Below are 26,523 nucleotides of genomic sequence, written 5' to 3' on the forward strand. Positions count from 1 at the left end.
TCTGTATTCTATACTTGTCCTTTCCTGGCCCGCTGGCCAGCCCAGTGTGACAGCTTCCAGTTCCTATGCATCGAAATCAAACTGCTTGCTGTTTAGCTTGGGTTTATCTATTCTCAGTCTGCCTCTTCCTGTTTCCATTCTGCTTTTCTTCACTGCATCTCTTCCAGCCTTTCTGTGCCTCCGACATGCTGAGTTCTTTTTCACATACACTTCCCCATCTCTCAGTTACCAGCTCACACAGTACACAGCATTCTTAAGCCACCAGTGGACAAGAAACACCACTCCTGCCTTTATGTAATGAGCTAAGGTCAAAAGCGACATACTAAAAATATTGTAGAAGATTACCTTTGGGGTGCTTTTAAAGTGTGCATGAAACCTTCCTGGATTTCATGCTTGGAATTGAGCCCATCCTGAGATATCTCATGATTATGTAAATGTGGATCTCCCCTAATCTGAAAACATCTGAAATGCATTTGGCCCCAAATATTCAGAATAAGGGACATATTTCTTTAACATTTTTATGACAGTTTTCATAAGCAACTTCAGAAATCAGTGGCTTCCCACAGTGATTCATGCACATATTAGATGTCACAGTTCAGCTTCAGCTCTGCTGTGCTCTGTCCTCTCTGACATGCAGGACGAGCATGCAGCTAACCGTCAGAGACCTCACCCCCACCCATGCATGGCATTATGGTATAATGAAAACTTATATGAGAATCTTAAATCTTTATAAGTGGAAGTGGCATAAATCACTTTTACTTCCTTTTGCCTAATCTAGCCCATGTGGTCTCTCCTAATCTGGGACAGTTGACCTCATCTAATCCAGCCCACACGACCTCACTAATGTACAACACATGACACAGTTTCACTGCAGCAGTAGGGAACTGTAGTCCTATTGATGCTTGAGACAGGTAGAACTGTGGGGTGAATATCACTGTTGATCACTGTAGCAACCTTGACAGCCAGTCTAGAGTAGCTGTCCTACACATCCATGGACAAGGATGCCAAGTCTACTCAGTTATGAAAAATTAGTCTTATTAGCAGGTGTTTCTTGATGACCACACTTTAAAAGAAGTTGAAAATCTAATGCGAAATGAGCCAATGACCTTAATAAAAGAGCCAGAATATGAAAACTCTTGAGAATTGATAAATTAATTTTTTTCTTACTTTTGACTATTTAGAAAAGTCTTAGATAAGACACCAAAACATGACCAACTAAAGAAATAAATTCTGATTCAGCAAAAATCAAAATATTTCTGTGTATTAAAGGACATTACTTAAAAAAAAAAGAGCATGCCCGTAATTCCAGCACATGGAGAGTTGAGGCAGGAAGATTGAAAAATCCTAAGGCCAAGCCTGGGCTACATACTAAGAGCCTGTCTTAGAGGAGGGAGGAGGAAAGAGAGAAAGAGAGAAAATCATGATGGATAAACATAAATGGTAAAGGCAGCATGTAGAAAGGATGAAACTGTAAAACTTGAACCTTTGAAGATGGGTTAATACCTGGAATATATAATGCTCCCCGTGCACCAACTAAATAGTTAAAATGGACAAAGGATTTGAAGGATATTTCTACCAAGAAAACGAATAGCAAAAATCCAGCAAAATATGAAAAGCTGTTCAACATCACCAGCCATTATGCAAATTGATAAATACAACCATAGTGATGGACTATTTGTACCTACCAAAATGGCTGTAATCTAAAAATAAGAAGAAAAAAAACCCCATGTTTGTAAAGATGTGGAGAAATTGCACTGCTTACCTTGCTGATCAGGGTGTAGTGGTTCAGCTGCTATAGAAAGCCATCTTCTGATTGCTGCACAGGTTAAACAGATTTACTGTGTGATTTAGTTTCTCTTCTGGACACATGCCCAAAGGAATTGAGAGCACACACTTACCTGCCAGTGTTGATGTCAGCTAGATGTTAGGGACCTCTGTGTCCATCAATAGCTGGATGGATGAACAAAGTGTAACACCTTTGTTCAGAGGAGTGGGGGGCAGGTATGAAAAGAACTGAAGATCAGATGCATCCCGTAAGATGGACTGGGGAAACAAGTGAAACAGATGCGGAAGACACACACTTGTGAAATACCTTTGTTACATTCACCCTGCCCTACTATGCTGTCCATTTCACATTTGTGAGTTCAATGGTTTATGTGTTTATAGCTCACCAAATCTGTTTTGAAAAAGAAAAGATAGTCAGTTTTCTAACTTGTCATTTTATTTTACAAATTAGTCTTAGTCTGGACACATCCTTTGGACATACAAGTTGCTGCAATCTGATATCAGAAAATGATTTTATCCTATGAAACTCATTTTGGAACTTGATACTTATCTTTAAAAGGGAGAAACTTAATTCTTTAGAAGTGGAGCTTGTGGGGCTGGAGAGATAGCTCAGTGGTTAAGAGCATTGCCCGCTCTTCCAAAGGTCCTGAGTTCAATTTCCAGCATCCACATGGTGGCTCACAACCCTCTCTAATGAGGTCTGGTGCCCTCTTCTGGCCTGCAGGTATGCACAAAGACAGAATATTGTATACGTAATAAATAAATTAAAAAAAAAAGTGGAGCTTGTGGGTAAAATCCTCAGAGTTGGGCCCTTGGTGGGTTAAATCCTGGTGGGTTTATAGGAAGAGAGAGACTTCACATGCATATGTGGGGCTACTAGTTCACTCAACTCATGGTTATCCAGTCATGCTTAGCACTGCCAAGGAGCTCTCCTACCAGAAACAGTCTGTAGGTACAGGCCCTCTGCTTGGACCAGAACAATGAACGAAGACTGAATTAGCCGTGCTGCTGTGCTGGCAGTGTGGAAAACAGACTCAAACTAGCAGAGTTAAAAAGTGAGATATTAAAAACAAACAACTTTGGAAGACTTGTATGGCTTCTTTTGTTGTCAGGACCCTTGGTCCACACATTGCTTAGTGTTGATGTAGTTTTCAATCTAAAGTGTAGGCAAAGAAGCAGCAGGGCATCCACTCTGTGTTCTTTGTGTCCTTCCACACCAGCTGCTCACACACATGGAATGATGCTATCTGATCGTTTTGGAGGTTGTTAGTGGAGTATTTGAGATTTACCCCTTTTAAGACCTAGTAATAAATCTTTATTATCATTATGAATTAAGTTTATGCTTTCTTTGTCTTGTTTGCCATCTTAACCATTTAAGTACATAGTTCAGTGTAAATGCATTTCTAGTACTGTGCAGTTGTCCTCACCACCCAACCCCCAACTCACTAAGCAGAAGCTCTCCATCCCCTCGCACCTAGCTCCTGGCAGCCACAGGCTCATTGTAACATACCAAAATTAATTACCCAGGGAGGAGTGCTCACCCAGGAGTCATTTATGCTATCTAGTTCATGGTAAGGCTGATCAGCGACATAATGAAAGCTTAAAGGAGGTGTGCTAAAGCAGTCCATGTGGGAGGCTGAGGCAGGAGGACCACAGATTCTAGGCCACCCGGGGCTGTAAAACAAGACCCCCATTTCAGAAAACCCCAAGACTAAATTAAATAAGAAATTCAAAACTGATATTTTTGGACAGGTAGTACATGTAAGATAATTATGTAGGATTCAACAATGTGTTTATAATTTCATATATGTAACTTGCATACAAGTTTTAATAATGACAATTGCGAGGCATTAACAACAGGCTAAATAAAGTCAAGAAACTAATTCTAGTATTCCTAACAATTTAATATATATTTAGAATAATATTTTGTTGTAGAACAGAGAAAATTTTCAGCTAGCCATGCTAATTCATTTGGCTTCGTCTTTGTTAAAACATCATATTATCACATTTACAATCATTTTCAGAAAGAAATTCCACTGTTTCCAGTTGGCATTGGCATCATTCTATGTTGATAACAAGTTTAAAAAGATGAGGAAAAGCAAAAGTAAGAGAAATCAATCTTTTCTTGATCTTTCAAAGAAGTGCAGCCACGAGGGGCAAACCACTCCATAGAAAATTGAGCTCGGCTGGCAGAAGGAGCTGCGGCTTCCTAGAGCTGAAGCCTATGGGCAGGACTGACTGTCAGTCTGGGCAACAAGGAGAGGGGAAGACTGGGGGAAACTCAGAAAATGGCTTCCTTATGTGTCTGAATTTTACCTTAGCCAGGATCTCACAGCGAGTATCAGAGAAATGCCCTGTGCTTTGGGCAGGGTCAGGCAGGAGGAAAGAGATTATCAGATGTTCCAGAGTGCTTCATTCTTTTTATTTTTTGTTTTGTTTTGTTTGTTGAGACAGACTTTCTCAGTGTAGCCCCGGCTGTCCTGGAACTTGCTCTGTAGACCAGGCTGACTTTGAACTCTCAGAGATCCACCTGCCTCTGCCTCCCAAGTGCTGAGATTAAAGGCGTGCGCCACCATTGTTCAGCAGAGTGCTCCATTCTTAGTAAGATCTGTCTGTGGAATTGAGGCTTGTTTGTGTGAGCCAAGCTGGGGGAAGAAATGGCCAGCTTCAGTTCCTTCTCACAACCTGTGTCATGCGAGGGGAGAAACCCCAAAGTGCTGGTGACACTGACAGTCCAGTCAGAGACTTACTTAAAGGCTGCTGTGATGTCAGTGGATTGAAAGAACTCTGCCCCACGTCCTCAACTACATGATTAAAGGCCTGTCCCCATGGTTCCATTTGTTCAGTACATCATGTCCATTTTTCCATATAAACAAAAAACCATAAGGTTTTCCAAAAAGTTTGAAGAGACTGAGCAAACATCAGAACATGGGTCAGTGTAATAAGAATATTGGATAATAATCAGATAGTACATTATTAATAACTACAGTTAAAATGCTGAGGGCAAAAAGTAGACAGCATGCAATAATGAGTGGATGATGTACGTAGAGTCTAACGTCCTAAGAAAAAATAAAAAGTGCTGGAGATAAGCAGTGTAGCAGAAATGAATAATTCTGAGGAGTTTATCTGTAATGGGCAGTCCTGAGGAAATAATCTCTGAGTTTGAGAACATGGAAGAATTATTGAACTGAAAAAGCAAAAGAAAAATATGGTAATAGGACATTCAGCAGCTGTGGGCATCTCCAAAAGATGTAATTTATGTATGATGGCAATATAGGAAAGAAAAAGAACTTGAAACAGTATTTAAGACAATACTTCCTGCAGAATTTTGCCATGTCAAGACACTGAAGTACAAGGAACAGTAGTAATAGGGATAATGTCACAAGACCCACACCAAGTAATGTGCTTCAAGAATAGAACACATGAAAATATCTTAAAAGAAGCCATACAGGAAATGTCCTGGTAAGGTCAAGATATACAATTAATGTATAAAAATTCCTTATTTATCAGCAATGGACAATATAATTTGAGATAAAACATATTGCAGTTTACATTAACATGCACAAAATGAAATGTTTAGATAGAAATCTAACAATATATGTTCAAGGTCTATATGATGAAGACTACAGAACTCTGGTGTTAGATAATCAATGTAAAGATAACTCATGGCTAGGAAGACTAATGTCACCTCTGTTTGAGCTGTAGTTATGGTGCATCAGTCAAAACTGAGCCACTTAGTACACGGATCCCAACAAACTTATTCTGAAATTGAGGAGGAAAGGCAGACAATCTAGAAGATCAAAGTGAAAAATGCTGATAGTTGCCAACCTGAATCTTAGTATGAAGATGTTGCAATCAGTATGATGTAGAAAGAACTGACAATGGAATAGCATAGAGAACTAAGAAACAGACCTGAACATCAGCCAAGGAGTCAAGGCCATGCTGCAATAGAATGAACATTTGATTATAAAGGTGAATTTAAATGACATTACTGGAAACTAATTGCAAATGGATCATAATTCTCAATGCCAAATGTAGAATTGCTAAACTTTGCGAGACAACAGAACGTCCATGATCCTGTTCTGTTGGTACCACTGTAGCTACAACACCAAATACACTGCCAATGAAAAGAGAATAAACAGGACTTTAGATTGCCATATGTTTGTCAGTGAGAGACATATTGTATAGAGAATAAGAACATATGCTACAGACACTGAGAAAATGTTTTCAAAAGATGCCTTTGATGCCTTTTAATCACATATGCAAAGGGCTGGGTAGGTAGTCTAGTCATAGATAAGTGTTCTAGAATGTGAGTTTGACCCCCGGACTGACTCCAGCTGTGGTGGTATGTGCTTATAATCCCAGTGCTGGGGAGATGGAGACAAGTGGTCCCTGGGACTCAATGCTAGCCAGCCTAATCTGGGTGAGTTCCAAGTTAGTAAGAGATACTTTCTCAAGGTGGACAATGCTCTTGAGGACTGGTACCCCAGGTTGTTTTTTGGCTTGCACATGTATCTGCACCCATCAGATACTGTAATGCAAAAATAATACATAAAGTCTACAATAAGAAAGCCTAGTTAAGGGGCCTGGAGAGATGGTTCAGTGGTTGGGAGCACTGACTTTTAGGGGACCTGGGTTCAATTTCCAGCACCAACATTGCAGCTCACAACTGTTTGTAACTCCAGGATCCAACACTCTCACACAGACATACATGCATGCAAAACACCAATGCACACAAAATAAAAATAAATTATTTTTTATAAAAGAAAGAAAATCCAGTTAAGAAGGCAACCAAAAGGTGACAAACATAAGAAAAATGACAGATGTCCAACAAATACTATTAAGAAACAGAAAATCAAAACATCAGCAATCACTACATGCCTACTGTCTAAATTCACAGTACTGATGCTGACTGCCAGGAGGTTTGTGAGGTAGCAGGAGCTTTATTGCCTAGCTGGGGAGAATGCAAGTATGGATATCCTCCTGCTTTGGAGGACAATTGAGCAGAGCTTTTGATGTTTTACAAAACTAACAAAGCTAAAAATACTTTTTGTATACAATTCAGCCTTCATACTCTTTGCTGTTTACTCAAATGAGCCAAAATTGATCGGCATACAAAAATCTGTATGCAGATTTTTGTAGCAGCCTTTTCACCCATAGATTATGAAACTTCTCTGCATTCATGGCAGCCTTTAGTAGGTGAATGGGTAACTAATATAGCCACTGGAATAGTATTTAGTGTTGGCAGAAGCTCTCCAGCTATGAAAAGAAGGCTACGTGATTCCAACCACATGTCATTCTGGAAGAGGCAAAATTGTGGGAACACCAAAGGTTAAAGGGCAGGAGACAGTAATAGGTGAAACACAGAGAACTTTTTAAGGCAGCAAAATTATAGTGTGTAATGTCACAATCTTGATTTTTTATTATTGAACATATAATAAAAACTTTTAGAGTGCACAAAACCTTAACTATGTACTTAGTTTGGCAGTGTTATCAGTATAGATCCATTGATTATAGTAAATGTCACTGCCCTGGTAAGGTGTTGATGGCAGTAGTGCCTGCGTGGGGACAGGCAGTGTATGGGAAATCTGTTAGCAACCTAAAACTTCCCCAAAAGTATTTAAAATTTTTCTGATCTGGATGTAGAAGTACTTACTAAAACAGTAACCATAAAAAAAAGTATGTCTAGATTTCTTCATCATTCCATTAATGCTTATTAAAATGCAAAGAGGAGAAAAGTATTTTATGAATAACAATACACAAAAGCACTAAAGCTGGGGATAGTGTTGTGCACCTATAATTCCACGAATAAGGAGGTGGAAGTAGGAGATTTAGAAGTTTAACTTCATACTTGGCTATATAGTGAGTTCAAGGCCTTCCTGAGTAAGACCCTGTCCCCTAAACAACAGCCACAAAAACCCTCACCAAAAGTTAATATAGAAATTGAAGGATGGTGAGAATATATAATCATAAAGTGAAATCACTAATAGATAAGGCTGTTTCATCTATTTATTCAGTGTAAACCACGGAAGCAATATGACTTTTTAAAGTAATATATTTTTGAGTGTAATATCTGGTATAAATATTTGAATATTTATTTTATGCAATAAAACAAAAAACCCTTACACATAAACCTATACTAGAAGTAAATAAGAGTCCTTCACTGCAGAGGCTGCCTGTGGTCTTTCATCTTTCATCTGCCCTCATCCATGCTGTCTTACTCATTACAGCGCAGCCTCATACATATGCATTTGCCATCAAATGATGCGTTATTTAATTTTGCTTCTTATTAAATTTTTCCTGGCTTGTTGTGTTCTTTTTGTGTAGTGCTGTGATGAGACGGGAGTATACCTATAGACTGGGAATTGTGGTAAATCTGGATTTCTAAGGACAATATCATCATCAGCTGGGGGTTTATTAAAATTACTTTAAATGTTTTGCTTACTTTTAAACTACAGGCCTCTTGGAAATTGTTTCCCATGTAGCTTTTACTGAAAGGAATGTATTGCATTCCTCGTGTGTATTGGAAAGACTGTCATGGTGATTTTACACATCCACTGACCTGTCGTTCTGAAATGAAGGCCTACTCTAGGGTCTCATAGCATAGCTGGAAAAGTTGAATTTAATACTTTTATATGGAAAGATTAGCATATTTGCCAATCTGCTAGGCATCTAGAAAAACGTTAGATGTAAAAATAAATGAGACAATTTCTTTCTTAGTTGAATTAAAGAATTATCTTGAGGAATTTATAGTTAATGAATGATGTATTTTGTAAGCAATGTTTGAACAGATTACCATTAGTACACTAAAGATAATTGTGGGATCAAGTGATCCTACTCAGAGAGGCTGAGGATGGAGACCTACTGATCCCCACTCAGAGAGGCTTGGGGCTAGGGACAGGACCTAGTGACCCCACTCAGAGAGGAGTGGGTTGCAGAATTTGGTTTTCCCACATCCACTAGTTTTTGTGTGGCGCCTAAGAAACTGGAGTCCAAAGATGTTTTCTTTTTGTTGACTAATGCCCAGTTGTCATTCCTTTCTTGTATCAAGCCATGTTATTAATGGTACTTACTGGATTAGAGTTTTTGTCTTGTCTGCCTATTGCTGTTTGCCCACAGTGCAAGAATGGCTAGTATACAGAGAGAACACATAAAGTGTGTGTGAGATGAGTGAACACGAGCCTAAGAAAGTGGCTCTTGAGGGGTGGGGCTGTAGCTCAACAGTAGGGCTTGCTGAGGATTTGTGAAGTCTGGGTTTAGTTCCACTACTGTATTAGCTTTTGAGATTCCTCTTTACTCAGAAATAATTGAATAGTTGTACTTGAATGAAATATTTGTCTTAATAGGCTGAATTGTTTTGGTACTTTGAAGATGTGCCACACACTTCCCTTCACACTCCCAGACCTGGTGTGATTTGAATGGCAGCACATCTGCTGTCTGTCACATGGCTCACAAAGCTCTGCATCTGCTTTCCTGAGGTGTAGCTTGCTTTACTTTTTAGTCTTGATTTTAATAATTTCTAGGAATGTATGCTATCACTTTAAGCATTTCTGCTGCTTAGTGCCCATTATATTTATAATTATACTTATGTAATAATTATATTTATTTTAGTATTCTCAAAAGTTCAATTTTTTATTAAAATATCCTATATATCTGATAAATTATTTTCGATTAACTATTGAGACAGCGTCTCTCTAGGTTGCCTGGCTGCCGTGGAAGTCTGTGGTCTAGACAGTCCTTGAACTTCCAGTGTTCCTGCTGCAGCCTCTGAGTAGCTGGGATTACAGACTGCACAACTCATACCATGTATTTTCAGAAAGAATAATTTGCAGATGGATTGTGTGTTAACTATATCTGCTTGTATTCTTCTTTTATTGTATAGAATACTTGCCTCCTGATTTTACCTGAATCCCACTTCGTCTGGTATGGTGCTGTCTCACGTTTATTCTCCCCTTCCTCTGCATTATGGTCATAATATACCTTACTACTGAATATATTATAAGTATAATGACATCTTTTATTTTTCTTTTTGCTTTAAACAATTTTTAAAATAAATTAAGAGAAATATTGTTGTTTATATTTTCTCATATTTATTATTTTTTTTGCATTTTTTCACTTATTTCTGCCTAAATTTTGCTTAGCCTAGAAGCAGCATGACACTTTTCTAAATCTCTCAGGAGATTCTATATGTTTGTTCTATATGACCTTACACTTTGCACATTAGATGTCCTCTGTCAATTCTGTTTTCTGGCAGGGATTGTCGTTCACTACATTTTAAATATCTCCTGCCTACTACAGCAGTATGAACAGGGCAAACTCTGGTCACTCTAGATAGCTGAGATGGTTGGATTGTGCTCCTGTGTCTGGAGGACACAGTAGTCCTGGGCTGAGGGGTGCTGTTGCATCTCTCTGCGGCTCTGGCAGTTTCTGCCCAGGGCTCGTTACATTCTTGAGCTGGCATGCCTGAGAACCTTGAAACCAGGTATCTGTGCGTGCTACAACTGAAAGAAACATCACAAATCATGTTTTATCATCATTGAGTCACACGTCTAAGTTTATTCAGAACCAAGTGATTTCCCTTTAAAACTTGACCCACAGATTTTGTTTTTGAGTGTGTGTGTGTGTGTGTACATCCGTGTGTGTGTGTGTGTACATCCGTGTGTATGTTTGTGTGTGTGTTGGAAACGTGCTGGGAGGCTTCAGGGTGACAGGTGTTCTACTCTCATTCTGCCTTATTCCTCAAAGCAGTCTCTTACTGAGGCCAGCAAGCCCCAGCCATCTCCTTCCTCTGTCCTCCTACCTCCTGCTGAGTGCTGGGGTCTCAGACTCACAGGGCTACACCTGCTTTTTACATGGGTGTTGAGAATTTGAACTCGGGTCTTTAAATGTGCATCAACAGTGCTAAACCATAGAGCCATCTCCCCAGCCTAGCATTGTTTTCGTAGTAGCCCTGGGGAAAGTAGGCCCTCCAGAAATACCTTCAGCCCTCCCACAGTGTGCTCACTCCCTGCTGGCTATATAATGCTGGAAGTCACCATATCCAAGGTCGGGCTGGCCTCAGGCTCCCTAGTGAGTCTTGTTAAGATGAACCCTAGTGGCAGCTGCAAGTCTTAGGTTGGTGAGAGAAAGGAGGCCAAGTGGGTAGAGGCAGAGAAATGAAATCCCAGCAAGTTCTGTGGCCAGTCAGGGAGTACACTAAGTGTTAGAGTTCCCCACGTGCCATCTCCTTGAAGGGAGTAGCCAGCTGGAGATGGCCCAATGCTTGCCTTCCTGCTTTTCACTTAAGGGCCTACCACACTCATGTGTGGGTTGTATGTTTTGTTGGATTCCCAAGTGGACTCTCCATGAACATGACATAAAGATTCAGTGGGCCTTCTTTAATACTGCCACCCACCAGACACGGGACTGTCACCCGTGGTTTGTTTTTTTTTCCCTTGCCAGGAGACAGCTGAAAGGGTGTCTGGAAGCTTGACGGCTGTTTCCTTCAGCCCATACAGAATACTAAAATTTGAATAAAATAATAATGTTATCTCCTAATAATGTGATTATTCACTCTGAAATGAACTCCTATTCTGGCAGCTGGATCATTACTGATAATTTGCAGTCTGGTGTCCTAGCCCTTGGCTTTTTGTGTTTTACGCCAGGACATCTTGGCTTTCTGTTCGTGGTTTGTTTCTTGAGACAAGGTCTTGCTACGCAGTTCTGACTCATATGGAAGATAGTGTAGATCAGGTTGACTTGAACTTGTATTGATCCTCCTGCTCTGCCTGCGGAGTGCTGGAATTGCAGGTGTGCAGCCCCACATGCCATTGCCACGGCTGACGTTTTCATTTGTATATAACAGTGGAATCTCTAAAGTTCTCATCAGCAAAAAACATGAAATACCAAACAATTAGGACATGTAAATTTCATTTTGTATTGTTCAGATTTCACACAGTGTAATACCTAAAACTGAAATTTTATCTTGTAGTATTTATGTGTTTTAGAATTAACATTAAGTCTTTTTTTGACATTGGTTTAAAGTTGGCGTCTTGGAAAGACCTTTTGAATTTGGATTTAGAACATCATTCTCTAAGAGGAAACCAGTGAATGGGTGCTTCTGGTAAATAGCGCACTTAATGAATGGAGGTAGAGAATGGAAAGCAGCCGACACCTCTCTAGTGTGACAGTGTCAAGTGGTGCTGTGACTGTTGCTCCTGGTGTTGAAATTCACTCTGTAACCTATGTTTCTGCCTTATGTTTTTGTATATTACTACAGCTAAAGAAGTAAACAGGTCATGGCACGTTTAACAAAAAGACGACAGGCGGATACAAAAGCTATCCAGCATCTTTGGGCAGCCATTGAAATTATAAGGAATCAGAAGCAAATTGCCAACATTGACCGTATTACAAAGTAAGTAAACTGAAAGAAACAAAACAAGTAACTGTAAAAGTTCCTAAGTGCCTTATCTCTATGCTATTCATACATTACAAAGAATTAAAGTCAGCTTTGCCTTGCAGAAGAATGCAGAAAAGGAAAAAATAACAAGAAACAGTTTGTATTTAGAAGCCTTGTAAATAAATGCTAGTTAAGTAAAAGATCAGTAAGTATATTCTGTTTGAAGTAGTAGTTTTCAATTATACATTTTTTGGCACTTAGAAACTTTATTTAAAAGGCTTGTTAGTAACTTGCTTTATTGTAATGAAGCTGTCTAAATAAAATCTATTGCTCATGGCTTATTTCAATGTAAAATGAACATGCTTTATCTAGTTAATACTATTTCTGAGTACTTTATAACTTACTAGCAGAAATTAGTTGATTATACATTCAGCAAAAAAAAAAAAATCCCGTTTTTCCTTAGTTTCTAATGCTGTTTGTTTTAGTAGACAAAGATTCAGTATGCGAAGCCAAACCAAATCGAACTACCTAATAGATCTTCTTTTTACTTATTTTGTACTATGAATGAGTCTTAGTTATAAATTTGTTTTGTTTTATTTATTTCTCCAGATGCCTTTTAAAAAGTAAAGCTAAAGTTACGATTTTAAAAGTTTGCATGATTTTTTTTTGTTTTATTGAAATGGAATTTCTTTATGCTTATTCTGCCCTCCACTTGTTAGATGGTGTCCATAAAGGTTAAAATCCGCATGATCTATAAAGGCTGACTTCTACAGCGCTATGGGACCCTTATTAATAAATGCACAGTACAGTTGAGCTCCATGCATATTTACACTGTCCCCACATTTGAAGATGATGAGGCTACTAAGATGGAAGGACCAGGTGATAAGCAGGAAGCCAGCTGCAGCCCTGCCTCCTGTGGGCTTAAAAAAACTGCCCCAAACTGTGGAAAAGGAGACTAAAATGAATAATACATCGCTTTAATTACTACTTAATTGTTATTTATTTTTAAAAAGCAACCGTTTGAGATATGTAGTAAGTACAGAAGATGAGGGTAAGTTTTCAGAAATCTCAGGCTGGTCAGTGGTGAAGTGCATACCTTTCACAGGTGAGGCCCTAGGTCCAGTTCTTTTCACTGGGAAACAAATCTCAAAGAATAAAAAATTAGTATGTAAAACCCATAGCTGAACTGTTTGTAGCAGAGCATTGAAATTAGGAAATAAGATACTGTTATTTTTATTGAAATTTTAAAGCATTTGGACTGTCTAGGAGTTGCCCAAACTAGTGCCTTTGTTTCTTGGTCAATGCCAGTTCCTTGATGTCCCATTGCCTGAGGTTTGCTAGGAAGTGTCATTGGTAGGGTTGCTGTGTGGGCTGGGACTCCTACTCTGCACTCTTAGAATGTCAGGACTTCTCACCCTTCCCATACATTTTGAATCAAGCTGTTCTGCTTCATTCTGTGTCAGAATGCACAGGTATCTTTTAAACTTTTAAAATACCTTAAGTTGCCCAAGTCCATAGGTGAGTTCTTGTCCAGACCTTGGTCTCTTTCTGTGCTGACTGGTGAGCAGTCCCATTTAATGTGAAGTAAAAGCCAGTTTTAGTCAGGTCTTAAGTGTTAGGATCTTTGAGGTTACTGGCGTATGACCTAGTATATCCATGAGTATCTTGTCCAACTCTATGTAATGGTGTGGTTCTGCCTGTTTTTTATTTTTATTATTTTAATCTATAAGTCCCATGGCTATCTTTTTGTTGTTGTTCTCCTCTGGGATTTTTACTAAGGAAACTGGGTTATTTGATCTGCAGTTTCCATATTCTGGCTGTGCTGATCGTATCACTGCAGTCTAGTAACTCAGGTGTGGCCCCAGTCCTCTGAATTTAATGGGACTGGGATAGTTGGATTAGAGACTGTGGTTAGATGGTGTAGGTGGTGCTGTGCTCTACTGTACTGTTTTTTCTTTGGTGGCATCTGTAGCCATTCATCTTAGAGCTGAGAAGTTGGGAAGGTGTGAACAGTGGTAACAGTCCATTTATCTTCGTTCCAGCTAGAGCACTTTCCTCAGTATAAGCTTCTCTGAGCCTGCTATGCGGCAGCTGTACAGTAGTTCACAGCACAAAAGGATGTTTCACCTTACTGCTTTTAAAGATGACATTCCGTTCCCCTCCCCAAGACAGGTTTCTCTAGCTATCCTGGAACTCACTCTACAGACCAGGCTGACCTCAAACTCATAGAGACCCACCTGCTTCAGCCTTGGGTGCTGGGATTAAAGATGTGCAGTGCTGCTCTACTAAAGATAGCGTTCTTTTCTCCTTCCTTCCTTCCTTCCTTCCTTCCTTCCTTCCTTCCTTCCTTCCTTCCTTCCTTCCTTCCTTCCTTTCTTTCTCCTCCTCCTCCTCCTCCTCCTCCTCCTCCTCCTCCTCCTCCTCCTCCTCCTCCTCCTCCTTCTCCTCCTCCTCCTCCTCTGTCTTCTTTTTTGTAAAGATTTATAAGTCAACAAAGTCTGGTATACCAGGTTGAAGCAGGACCAAGCCCCTCTCCTCTGTATCAAGGCTGGGCAAGGTATCCCACCATAGGGAATGGGCTCCAAAAAGCCATTTCATGCACCCAGGATAAGTCCTGGTCTCACTGCCAGCCCCCTCCCCCCAACAGATGAAGCCACATAGCTGTCACACACATTCAGAGGGCTTAGTTTGGTCCCATGCAGGATCTCCAGCTGTCAGCCCAGAGTCCATGAGCTCCCGCTAGCTCCGGTCAGCTTTCTCTGTGGTTTTCCCAGTCATGTTCTTAACCCCCCCTCTTGCTCATATGATCCCTCCTCCCTCTCTTCAACTAAGCTCCAGGAGCTCAGCCCGGTGCTTGGCTGTGGATCACTGCATCTGCTTCCATCAGTTACTGGATGTAGGTTCTATGATGACAATTAGGGTAGTCACTAATCTGATTATAGGGGAATTAGGAAAAAACCATCCTGAGTGAGGTAGCCTAGATCCAGAAAGACAAATATATTATGTACTCACTTATAAGTGGATATTAGATATAAAGCAAAGGATAACCAGACTACAACCCACAACTCCAGAGAAGCTAGGTAAAAAGGAAGACCCTAAGAGGGACACATATGGAGGGCCCAAGGAAAGGGAAATAAGTAAGATCTTCTGGGTAAACTGGGAAGGGGAGTAGAAAGGAGAGGATGGGTGATAGGAACAAGGGGACCCGAGATGATCGAGTTGGGAGAGAGACGGGGAGAACAATGAAAGAGATATCTTGATAGAGGGAGCCTTTGTGGAGTTAGGGAAAAAAAATCCCAAGAATCCACAAGGATGACCCCAGCTAAGACTCCTAGCAGTAGCTGAGAGGGTGTCTGACCTGGCCTTCCCTACAGTACACATTATCCTCCTTCCCTGTGAGTGTGTGAGGCCCTCTGGTTGTCACTGCTCACGCGTCCTGGGCATTGGACTGAGAAGCTATTGGCTTAAATCATGACTTTTTTTTTTAAGTTTTATCTTTATTTATGTATATGAGTTTTTGCCTGTGATATGTTTGTACACTGTGGGCGTGACTGGTGTCTGTGGAGGCCAGAAGAGGGCCCAGATCCCCTAGAGTTAAACTGGCCTATGGATGCTGAGACTTGATTCATGTAGTCCACAAGAGCTATTAACCACTGAGCCATCCCTCCAGTCCTTCGCATGTACATCCTGTTGGGCAGTCCTTCATAGCTGGTAGTGCCAAATGCGGGTGGAACTCTAGGAAGGTTGTTCTCACGTGCTTAGAAGAAGGACAGTGTCTTCCTAAGAGATAGAAAAAGATGCCCTCAAGGTGCAGCCACAAGTAAACTATGACCTGTCAACAAAACCATTTTTATATTTGAAGGAACTAATGTTTAATTATCAAAATTCATTTGAATCATTATTTTATCATAAATAAGACTAAAGAGTTTAGATTATCTGTGGAGATGACTGGAAAAGCAGCTCTCTTCTCCTACGGTATCCGTAAGTGTATGGAACAGTAGGTTTGTGTGCACTTACCTCTTCTGTGCAGTTTGGGTAGATAGGTTTATGACAAATCTTGGGCACATTTGGCCTCAGATATTTATGTTCAACAAATATTTTGAAAATATTTATGTGTTTAATATGATGTGCATTAGAGTTAAATCAAGACACAAAGGACAAAGAATCTTGTGAACAGAAGTAGTCACAGAAGTGAAACTTAGACTTTGAATCTCTGAGCTGTGGCAGTTCCTGACTCATTGTTCCTGGATTTTTAAGTGTTCTGGGCATTATAAACTGCAGGAATAACAGGTCACCTCCTTTTTCTCCTTAACCCAGATAGGGTACTCACATCTTGTTTGGATAGTTTTAACACGGTATTAGAGGGTTATTAGAAGATGGTTTAAACACGTGCTGATGAGGTCAGTGGAGATTATACTTGTCTTTACTGGCATTTCTGGCTAGGCAGGATGCTTAACATAGGAGCACTTACTTTCTACTGTCTTCTAGAGAGGCAGTTGAAGTAGTCACTGGTCAAGCTTCTTCCTTGCCTTGTGCACTTGGCTCTGCATTTCTAGGGTTGTCTTGATGGAGCTTGTTCTACTGAATTCAGAATTAATTATATGTATTGCTTACTTTAGGGTCAAATCCCAGGTAGAAAGTGAGGCCTCTGACCTCTTGTAACATGTTTGGCATTGACATTTCTGAGTCCTTCTGGATTTCTTGTCACTACAGACATACCTAGACCTGAACTGTAAGTCCTCCTTGTGCCTAGGCTTCCTGTGAAGGTACAAGTAGATGCACATTGCTTATTTACTAAGATTCTGTGACACCCACTTTCTAGGAATGATGTGAAATTTAGCCGTGTGTCTCTGTGAGATTTTATTCCCTCAGGATTTTCAGAGAGGAAGAGAATGAGCGTTGCCTAAATATTTAATTCTAAACTCTTTAGAAATATGTTAGCTTCAGAAGCTGACATCTACCCTCACTGTTCTGCTCATGGGTTCTCAGGAGTCCTGACGATGCCACTTCCACATTCTCATCTCAGTTCCCACTGACTCCTTTTATGTTCTGAGAGATTTGTGGACACACTTTGTCACTGTTATAACTATGACCTGACTTCTCATTTGGGCAGATTATAGGAGTGATTCTAGGTGCGGGGGTCCACAGTTGCTTCTTCCAGAGGGCAGATTTTAGGGCCACTCATCATGCCTTAGAAGCTTGTGTGTTTGCATAAATTTGACATTTCTTTGCACTTCTAAGAATAAAAGACAAGGCAAACAAGAGCATAGTTAACCACTGAGGAATAAAACAGTAGTATCCAGGCTAGAGAAGGTGTGGTACAGAGGATAGCTTGCTTGCATAGGCTAGAGGGCAGTGATTTACAACCCTGCAGACTTTGTTTGAAAGAGAGTTGTAGAGAGAGTTTGGAAGGCCTTGAAAAGAAGCAGAGAAAGCATAGATTGTCTGGATCATGGGAAGCATCTGTAGGATTTGAAAGGAAGTGGCAGGAAGGGCCACGTTAGAGGTGTTTGATGTCTGCACTGAGGTGTTTAACCAGTAGCTGGAGAAGAATAGTGGGAATTTTAAAATACAGACAGAGTTAAGGTAGAGCACATGCATTTCTGCCTTCCAAGCTGGATTAAATGATTCCCTGTGTCTTGAGCATCTGCTTTTTTTATGTGCTATTCTGGAGTTGCTTTGTATCTTCCTGCCTGTGTTGTCATCATTCTACCCTGTCTCTGCCTCTTGCTGTCATTGGGTTAGTGCCACCTTTTCTGAGGTGACACTATCAATGTGCCTTATTCTTGCCACCCTTTCTCATGTAGAGTTCACATGGGTAGCATCTTACTCAGTGACTCCACCGCCACCTCCGCATGGCTCTCCCACCCCCGACCTCCTGCTGCCTCACTTCCACTGCCATCTGAAAACACTGGGCTGTCTGTAGGCCTGGCTGCCTCACCCTGCCTGCAATGGCACTTCAGGCTTCCTGTTCTGTTCTCCCTCCTCAGCCCCATCTTATCAGCCACCTCTCTGATTTTCATATATGATTGTATTCGCAAAATCCTCTTGATTCCAATTGTATATAAAACCCAAAGCCCTTCTCAGTTAGATCCATCATGTCTTTTATGTGCAGCCTCTTCCCTATGAGAACATCATAGGTTCTGTATTTGTATTTTCCACCCGTTCATGAACAAAGTTGTCACATGCCTGAGAACAGTCTTGGGCGAAACACCAAGTGGGAAGAGGCTGCACATAAAAGACATGATGGATCTAACTGAAGCCTAGGCAGTTTGGATGCTCACCTTACTAGACCTGGATGGAGGTGGGTGGTCCTTGAACTTCCCACAGGGCAGGGAACCCTGATTGCTCTTTGGGCTGACGAGGGAGGGGGACTTGATTGGGGGAGGGGGAGGGAAATGGGAGGCGGTGGCGGGGAAGAGACAGAAATCTTTAATTAATAAATAAATTAAAAAATAAAAATTTTTTTTAAAAAAGATAAAAAAAAAGACCCACTTCATGCAGTTTTGAAGATGATGATTTTGGTATAGTCAACCCTAATCCTTCTCGCTATTTTCATACTAATATGATTAAATTTTTTTTTTCATTTGCTGAAGTTTCTTAGAAACTTTAAAAAATATTTGTGGACTGTGGTTATTTTGAGAATAGATTGCTCATGCTAGCTGGTGGTGGCACACACCTTTAATCCCAGCACTCGGGAGGCAGAGGCAGCCTGGTCTACAGAGCAAGTTCTAGGACAGGCTCCAAAGTTACACAGAGAAACTTGTTCTCAAAAACAAAACAAAACAGAATAAAATAAACAAAGAAACAATAACCCAATAGATTAATAGATTACATCATTTGTGTTTACTGCTGTGACTGGGAACTACAGCAGTTGGGACTTTCAGAATAATGAGGCTGAAGCTCAGTGGTAGAGTTCTTGCCTAGAGTGCACGAGGCTGTGTTCTATCTACTCCAGCACTGCACATACACATGCATGTCCACTTAGAATACTAATAGCTGTTTAGCTGCATAACTGAGAAAGCAATTTCAAGGTGGGCTGTAGTAATGGAGAGCACGGAGGCATCATCTGGTGGCATTTAATTTTCACAGCTCTGGGTTTGCTGTCACTCCCCCTCGCTCCTCCTACTTATTGCTGATGAATAGAGTGAAGTCAGGAGAGTGGAGGACATCGTGTAACACTGCACCAGCTGTTGGAGACAGCGCAGAATTCTGAGTGTGCTCTACTTACTCTCCCCTGCTGGTGTTAACTTCACTGACGTGTTGATGGTCTTGTTCTAGGTATTATTTCCTTCATGAATTACATGTTCTCTGAACGTGTTTTTAGCTTTTAGTGCTGTCATCTGTTCAAGTTTTTACCAGCATGGCTTCAAACTCACAGGAGCTCACATGCTTCTACATTCCAAGTGCTAGAACTACAGGTGTGTCCATGTACCAAGTGCTAGAACTACAGGTGTGTCCATGTACCAAGTGCTAGAACTACAGGTGTGTCCATGTACCAAGTGCTAGAACTACAGGTGTGTCCATGTACCAAGTGCTAGAACTACAGGTGTGTCCATGTACCAAGTGCTAGAACTACAGGTGTGTCCATGTACCAAGTGCTAGAACTACAGGTGTGTCCATGTACCAAGTGCTAGAACTACAGGTGTGTCCATGTACCAAGTGCTAGAACTACAGGTGTGTCCATGTACCAAGTGCTAGAACTACAGGTGTGTCCATGTACCAAGTGCTAGAACTACAGGTGTGTCCACTGTACCAAGTGCTAGAACTACAGGTGTGTCCATGTACCAAGTGCTAGAACTACAGGTGTGTCCATGTACCAAGTGCTAGAACTACAGGTGTGTCCATGTACCAAGTGCTAGAACTACAGGTGTGTCCATGTACCAAGTGCTAGAACTACAGGTGTGTCCATGTACCAAGTGCTAGAACTACAGGTGTGTCCATGTACCAAGTGCTAGAACTACAGGTGTGTCCATGTACCAAGTGCTAGAACTACAGGTGTGTCCATGTACCAAGTGCTAGAACTACAGGTGTGTCCATGTACCAAGTGCTAGAACTACAGGTGTGTCCATGTACCAAGTGCTAGAACTACAGGTGTGTCCATGTACCAAGTGCTAGAACTACAGGTGTGTCCATGTACCAAGTGCTAGAACTACAGGTGTGTCCATGTACCAAGTGCTAGAATTACAGTATACCACTGTACCAAGTGCTAGAACTACAGGTGTGTCCACTGTACCAAGTGCTAGAACTACAGGTGTGTCCACTGTACCAAGTGCTAGAACTACAGGTGTGTCCATGTACCAAGTGTTAGAACTATAGGTGTGTCCATGTACCAAGTGCTAGAACTACAGGTGTGTCCATGTACCAAGTGCTAGAACTACAGGTGTGTCCACTGTACCAAGTGCTAGAACTACAGGTGTGTCCATGTACCAAGTGCTAGAACTATAGGTGTGTCCATGTACCAAGTGCTAGAACTACAGGTGTGTCCATGTACCAAGTGCTAGAACTACAGGTGTGTCCACTGTACCAAGTGCTAGAACTACAGGTGTGTCCATGTACCAAGTGCTAGAACTACAGGTGTGTCCATGTACCAAGTGCTAGAGCTACAGGTGTGTCCATGTACCAAGTGCTAGAACTACAGGTGTGTCCACTGTACCAAGTGCTAGAACTACAGGTGTGTCCATGTACCAAGTGCTAGAACTACAGGTGTGTCCATGTACCAAGTGTTAGAACTATAGGTGTGTCCATGTACCAAGTGCTAGAACTACAGGTGTGTCCATGTACCAAGTGCTAGAACTACAGGTGTGTCCACTGTACCAAGTGCTAGAACTACAGGTGTGTCCATGTACCAAGTGCTAGAACTATAGGTGTGTCCATGTACCAAGTGCTAGAACTACAGGTGTGTCCATGTACCAAGTGCTAGAACTACAGGTGTGTCCATGTACCAAGTGCTAGAACTATAGGTGTGTCCACTGTACCAAGTGCTAGAACTACAGGTGTGTCCATGTACCAAGTGCTAGAACTACAGGTGTGTCCATGTACCAAGTGCTAGAACTACAGGTGTGTCCACTGTACCAAGTGCTAGAACTACAGGTGTGTCCATGTACCAAGTGCTAGAACTACAGGTGTGTCCATGTACCAAGTGCTAGAACTACAGGTGTGTCCATGTACCAAGTGCTAGAATTACAGTATACCACTGTACCAAGTTGCCCCATTTAGATTTTTATTAGTGTAATTGGATCCAATCTTTACCCTGACATTTTGTGCTTTTGAATTTTTATTTAAGAATTTCTTTTTTTCACTAAGAATGATGACTCAAGGCTGTAAACGCCATACTCAAGAGACTGAGACAGAAGGATTGCCTTGAATTTGAGGTCAGCCTAGGCCACAAACAAACAAAACAAAAGCAACAACAAAAAGCCAAGTTAGTAAGTAAATAAATAACTTCATTTTTCTGTTTTAAGACATGTTTATTTTTAATCATGAGTATATGGATGGATTTGTGCAGAAGTGCAGATGTCTGCAGAGGACATCAGATCCCTTGAAACTAGAGTTGTTAGCCACCTAGTGTGACTAATGGGATTTGCACCAGGTTCTCTGGAAGATTATTACATGCTCCTAACCATTAAGTCGTTTTTCCAGCCCACTATTCTTTTTCTTAAGCTATCTACAAGAATATTCTCTGCACTTTGTTTTGTACCCTAACAGCTGTATGTCTTAAGCTCTGTCTTTAGTCCCTGTGTTTTCTGTGGCCATGTAGGATCTATCTGGTGTTATTTTGCTGTATAGTAAGTCTCTCTTCTTTAGCATCTAGACACAACTGTAAAAAACTCTCCTAAAAAGAACTGCAAAACCCCACGACCTGTGGCCACCCATATTGTGGAATTGTTTATTAGCAGTCAGCCTTGTCTACTGCTGTACCATCTTTATAAGGGCTCTTGTCTTGGCCTAATCCTGTGCCCAGAGCTAATGACTAATGCACAGTACACTCAACGGTCTTCAGTGACATTTGCTAAAACTGACGGTGTATAGACTTTTTACTCCGTGATCTGTCTGTAGCAACTCAAAACCCTAGATCTTTAATGAACCATACACATTCTCCTACCTGCCCTGCTGTTACCTAGTTTTGTTTTATCGAGAAAGTAATTTCTTTCCTTCTGAAAATCAGCACCCTTGCACCCAGTATCTTAGTAAGAGACCAGGGGATTTTCATGGCCAGACAGCATTCTCAGTCCTCCTCACCATGACAAAACAACTGGTGCCTTGCTTTCCATGTTGGCAATCTCTTGGCTTGTTCTAGGTTGAACTTACTGGAGTAGCTTTAGTATGAAGATGCAAATTGAAGATGATCTTTGGTCTCAAGCCTCAAAGCGGTACTCAACAGGTTTGCATTTCAGACTTGAAGCATCTGATGCTCAGCTGGTAAACTTTATGCAGAGATGCCCCAGACCTAAATCCACTTGTAGCTACCAGCATTTCTGATAAAGAATGTTTAAATTGTATGTTCTTTTTTATGGTTAACTTTTTATGGTTAGTGTGGTTTGAGATCAATTTGCTAAAGATATTGGTAGTTCACTCTACCAATCTTTACTGGTAGGTTGGAAGATATCTACATTTAGCATATAATAGTGAAGACAGAAGTATTTCCTGAAAGGAAAGAACAATGTTAAAAGATGTCACTTACATAGTATAATAGTTCTGCGCTCCACTGACTCTTTACCTGAAGCCCAGGAACAGATACAACCTGGCCCAGGGATGCTTACCTTTCAGTTGAGAACTCCTTCATGATTTACCTTGGGAATGGGAGCGGGGAAGGGACACAGGATAGGGGAAATGCAAGTAAAAGTTAGGATATACAAAAATGAATTGTGACCATAGTCTTGATAAATGTCAATAAAGTTAAAGCAGTACTAGTTAAAAAATAAAACTAACACAACATAGAAAAGAAAACTAGACTAGAGCAACTGGAATACCAACCAAATCTAGGAGTAACAGCAGAGCTGTGCAGAGAAGTCACGTGTTCATGCAGCAGGTTGTTCTACTGAGCAGTCTGGTTAATCCATCCAGTGTAACAGAGTATTCTGAGGAAAGGAAGCAGATTACAGAGAACATGTGTACTGTGATTTCATTCCAGAAGCATTCAAAACCAGGAACATTGAGCATGCTCGTAAGGAATGTGTGAAGAGGAGACAGGCTTTGGTATAGTCCAGGGCTAGAATGCATGTCTAGCATGTACCAGACTCTGGCTTGAATTCATTCTCTCTCTCTCTCTCTCTCTCTCTCTCTCTCTCTCTCTCTCTCTCTCTCTCTCTCTCTCTCTCTCTCTCTCTCTGTGTGTGTGTCCACGCTCACATGCACGCATGTATACACAGTTAAAACAGAACTTTAAAAAGAAGTAAATGGGAAGTAAGAGTGTGTTTGGGAGCTAAGTGATGAAGCAGGGCAGTCAGAGTAGGCAAGTTCGTGTCTCTGTCCCTCCTGTCCCTTGCTGTCTTGTCTGTCTGTTCCAGCCAGGCATGTTCAGGAACAGTGTACCCACTGCACTCTGATATAAGGATCCAGATCATTTAGTATTACTCATCATTTATAATTCGTTCTCTCTCCACTGAAGACTTTTCTGGGCCAAATTGCAGACTGAAGACAATGTCTCAGTTGCATGGGAATTATGATTTTTTAACGCTTTACTTTTGAACATTCCTGCCTCTTGCAGAAAGTGCACTCCACTAAGAATTGCAAATGGAACTGTAGTAAATGAGATCAAGAGGAATTTATAGATAATTTAAATGGAAGGCCTAAATATTTTGCTTCTTTCTTTCACCAGTAGCCTGGATAAGGTATATGAATTTTCTGTGACTTCTTTTTATAAATGAGATTAAAATTAAAATTGTCAAACTATATGTGATTTTAAAAGATTGTATTTTAACTTAAAAATGAAAAATTATACTTCTTTTGTGTATGTGCATGAAAGCATTGTGCGTCCACATGCCATGTGAAGGCCAGGTGAAGGTCAGGGGACAACTCAGGAGAGTAGATTCCAGGCCTCCTTGAGAACTGACACCTGTGCCGGCTGGGCATGGGGAGGCACTGAGCTGAGGTCTGGGTCCAGATTCTCCAGCATACACTTGGAATAAGTGTTGCATGGCCACCAGAATGGTGGTGTTCTCAGGCCTTAGAACCTATAACCAGTGTGGTGCGAGAGCAAGGAGCCATGAGTTACAGCTGTGTTGGGTACAAAGCCTGGCTGTACTTTCTCAGCAGCCGTTTCCCCTGGGAGAAGCCACTGCTCTCAGCTCAGCTCTCAGAACTTCATCTTGGTGTGGTGCAGTCTGAGATCGAGTCATTGCTGGCTTCAAAGGGAAATGATAAGTCTCAGAAATGGTTTATACAATCACGTTTCTAAAAGTGATGCGTGCTTTCTGTTAGAATTAACTGTGTATTTCTCTTTCCTGTGGGGGTGGAGGGTCTTCGACATGCAGAACTGGCTCAGGGGAGATGAAAACTCTTAAGAATTTTGCAGCATGTCTGAGTGCATCACAAAAGTCGCAAAGCAGGATCCTGAGGCTGCAGACAGTGGGAAGAGGAGGAAAGGCACTGAAAGTATCCAAAGAAATTCTAAGTAGTTAGACATTTCTGCACTGGCGACCTTTATACTGAGTCACACTGCAGTAGAAGATGAGAAGGTCTCTGGTACTGTCCCTCGAAGGAACTCTAAAGGCCCAAGTGCTTTACGAGTCAGCTCCAGTGTGACAGCACCTGGCCTCCCAGCTTCTGAAGGCAGGTTAACTCCAGGTGAACATCTCAAGCTGACAGTACTCGGGCTGTGACATCACTCCTCTGCATAGGAACGGTGCTGTTCTGGCCCAGTTCTCGTCATTTCCTTTACTTTTTGAGAGACATGGGAATCAGTCCTTGAGTTAGTTTTTTACCAAAGTGTGTCAAGGAATAATAAGATGCAACAATGTTCTTCTTAACAACCTGGGATGAGAAAAGGGAAATCCTTCGGGAAATGTACTCTGACATGAGACAGCCACTTTGCCAGTAGCCATCTTCAAGTATCTTGTGGAGTAATGGCTAGTTTAACAATTCCCTGAAAAAACAAAAATGTCACAAGGCAGTGGTGGCACATGCTTTTAATTCTAACACTTGGGAGGCAGAGGCAGGCAGATTTCTGTGAATTTGAGGCCAGCCTGGTCTACAGAATGAGTTCCAGGATAGCCAGGACTGTAGAAACCCTGTCTCAAAAACAAAAATAAAACACAAACAAACAAACAAAAACCTACAAAAATAAGGCATTATTGCTACCTACGATGTATATTCTACATACTCCTACCCAAAACAGCCCAGGCAGATGGATTTAGTGAAGACAGAGCTGACTAGGAGAGCCATTGCTCAGTGTTGACCATACACACTAGCCAAAGCTTACACAGTGTGTAAAGTCAAGCCCACTTCTAATGTCAGTGCCATACTGCCTGATTTCCAGCATGATGACACAACTGGAGAATTCCATGCTACCCCTGAGCTGCCTTTGTTGAACACAGGCACACTAACTGCAAATAGTAGTGCACACATTACCTTCAGATCACATATGTGTGAAGGGAAAGTTTCCTGCTCAAGCTGGGTTCCATCCCCAAGGACTCTCATGTATGTGCAAATATTTCACAGTCTAAAAAAATTACAAATCTGAACTATTTCTTATCCTAAGCATTTTGTAAAGGGAGGTCAGCATGTGTGTGCTGGGATTCTTAGGACTATGTAGGACACGCCAGAGCTTTAGAATGTGCACTTTAACATAGGTTATTGTGGGTCCCCCCTGTAGAAATGACTTCTTTTGTGTGACTCTGTCCATCGGTAGTGTCACTTGTAGCTTTTTTGCCATGCTTAGAAGGTATTCTCACACCAGTTATAGGAAAGTCTCCCGTGTTTTCCTTCGAATGCTTGTGGGTTTGCTTTTGACATTTAAACTTGGTTTGTTTAGGGTTTGCTTATGGGCACAACTGGACACAGGACCTTGTTCCCCAGCCTCATCCCATCAGTCAGGTGTAGGGGAAACTCCGCCCAATGGCGGACATGTTCGCCTTGGGCTAATGTTTACATATAAATCTGGCGGCATGAGACCCGCCGCTCTCTCTTTTTTTGTATCCTGCTCATCGCTGGATCCCTGGTGTTGTAAGCTATTCCTTCATTAAAATTTGCTGGTTCATATTAAGCTAGCCTGGTTATTACGCTGCCTACATTTTGGCGCCCAATGTGGGGCCCAGAAAGCCGATATTTTAAAATAGCCATTTTTTTTTTTTTGCTGCTGAGTCAGGATAATTTTTCTTTGCAGCATATCATCCATAAACAGCAAAAAGCTGTGTTAA

General features: G+C 41.2%; 1 protein-coding gene across 20 annotated transcripts in view; it reads left to right on the forward strand.

The window, feature by feature from the left end:
* Positions 1-26,523, forward strand: part of Zmynd11 (zinc finger MYND-type containing 11) — an 89,741-nt gene that overhangs the window by 22,679 nt on the left and 40,539 nt on the right. For all 20 annotated transcript variants that reach the window (XM_075970232.1, XM_075970241.1, XM_075970237.1 and 17 more), the window contains exon 2: positions 12,044-12,178. In XM_075970232.1, coding sequence (XP_075826347.1) covers positions 12,063-12,178 — 116 coding nt within the window. In that variant the 5' untranslated portion in view covers positions 12,044-12,062. The remainder of the gene's footprint in view (positions 1-12,043; positions 12,179-26,523) is intronic.

Source organism: Microtus pennsylvanicus, chromosome 4, assembly GCF_037038515.1.
Source record: "Microtus pennsylvanicus isolate mMicPen1 chromosome 4, mMicPen1.hap1, whole genome shotgun sequence".
Classification (NCBI taxonomy): domain Eukaryota; kingdom Metazoa; phylum Chordata; class Mammalia; order Rodentia; family Cricetidae; genus Microtus; species Microtus pennsylvanicus.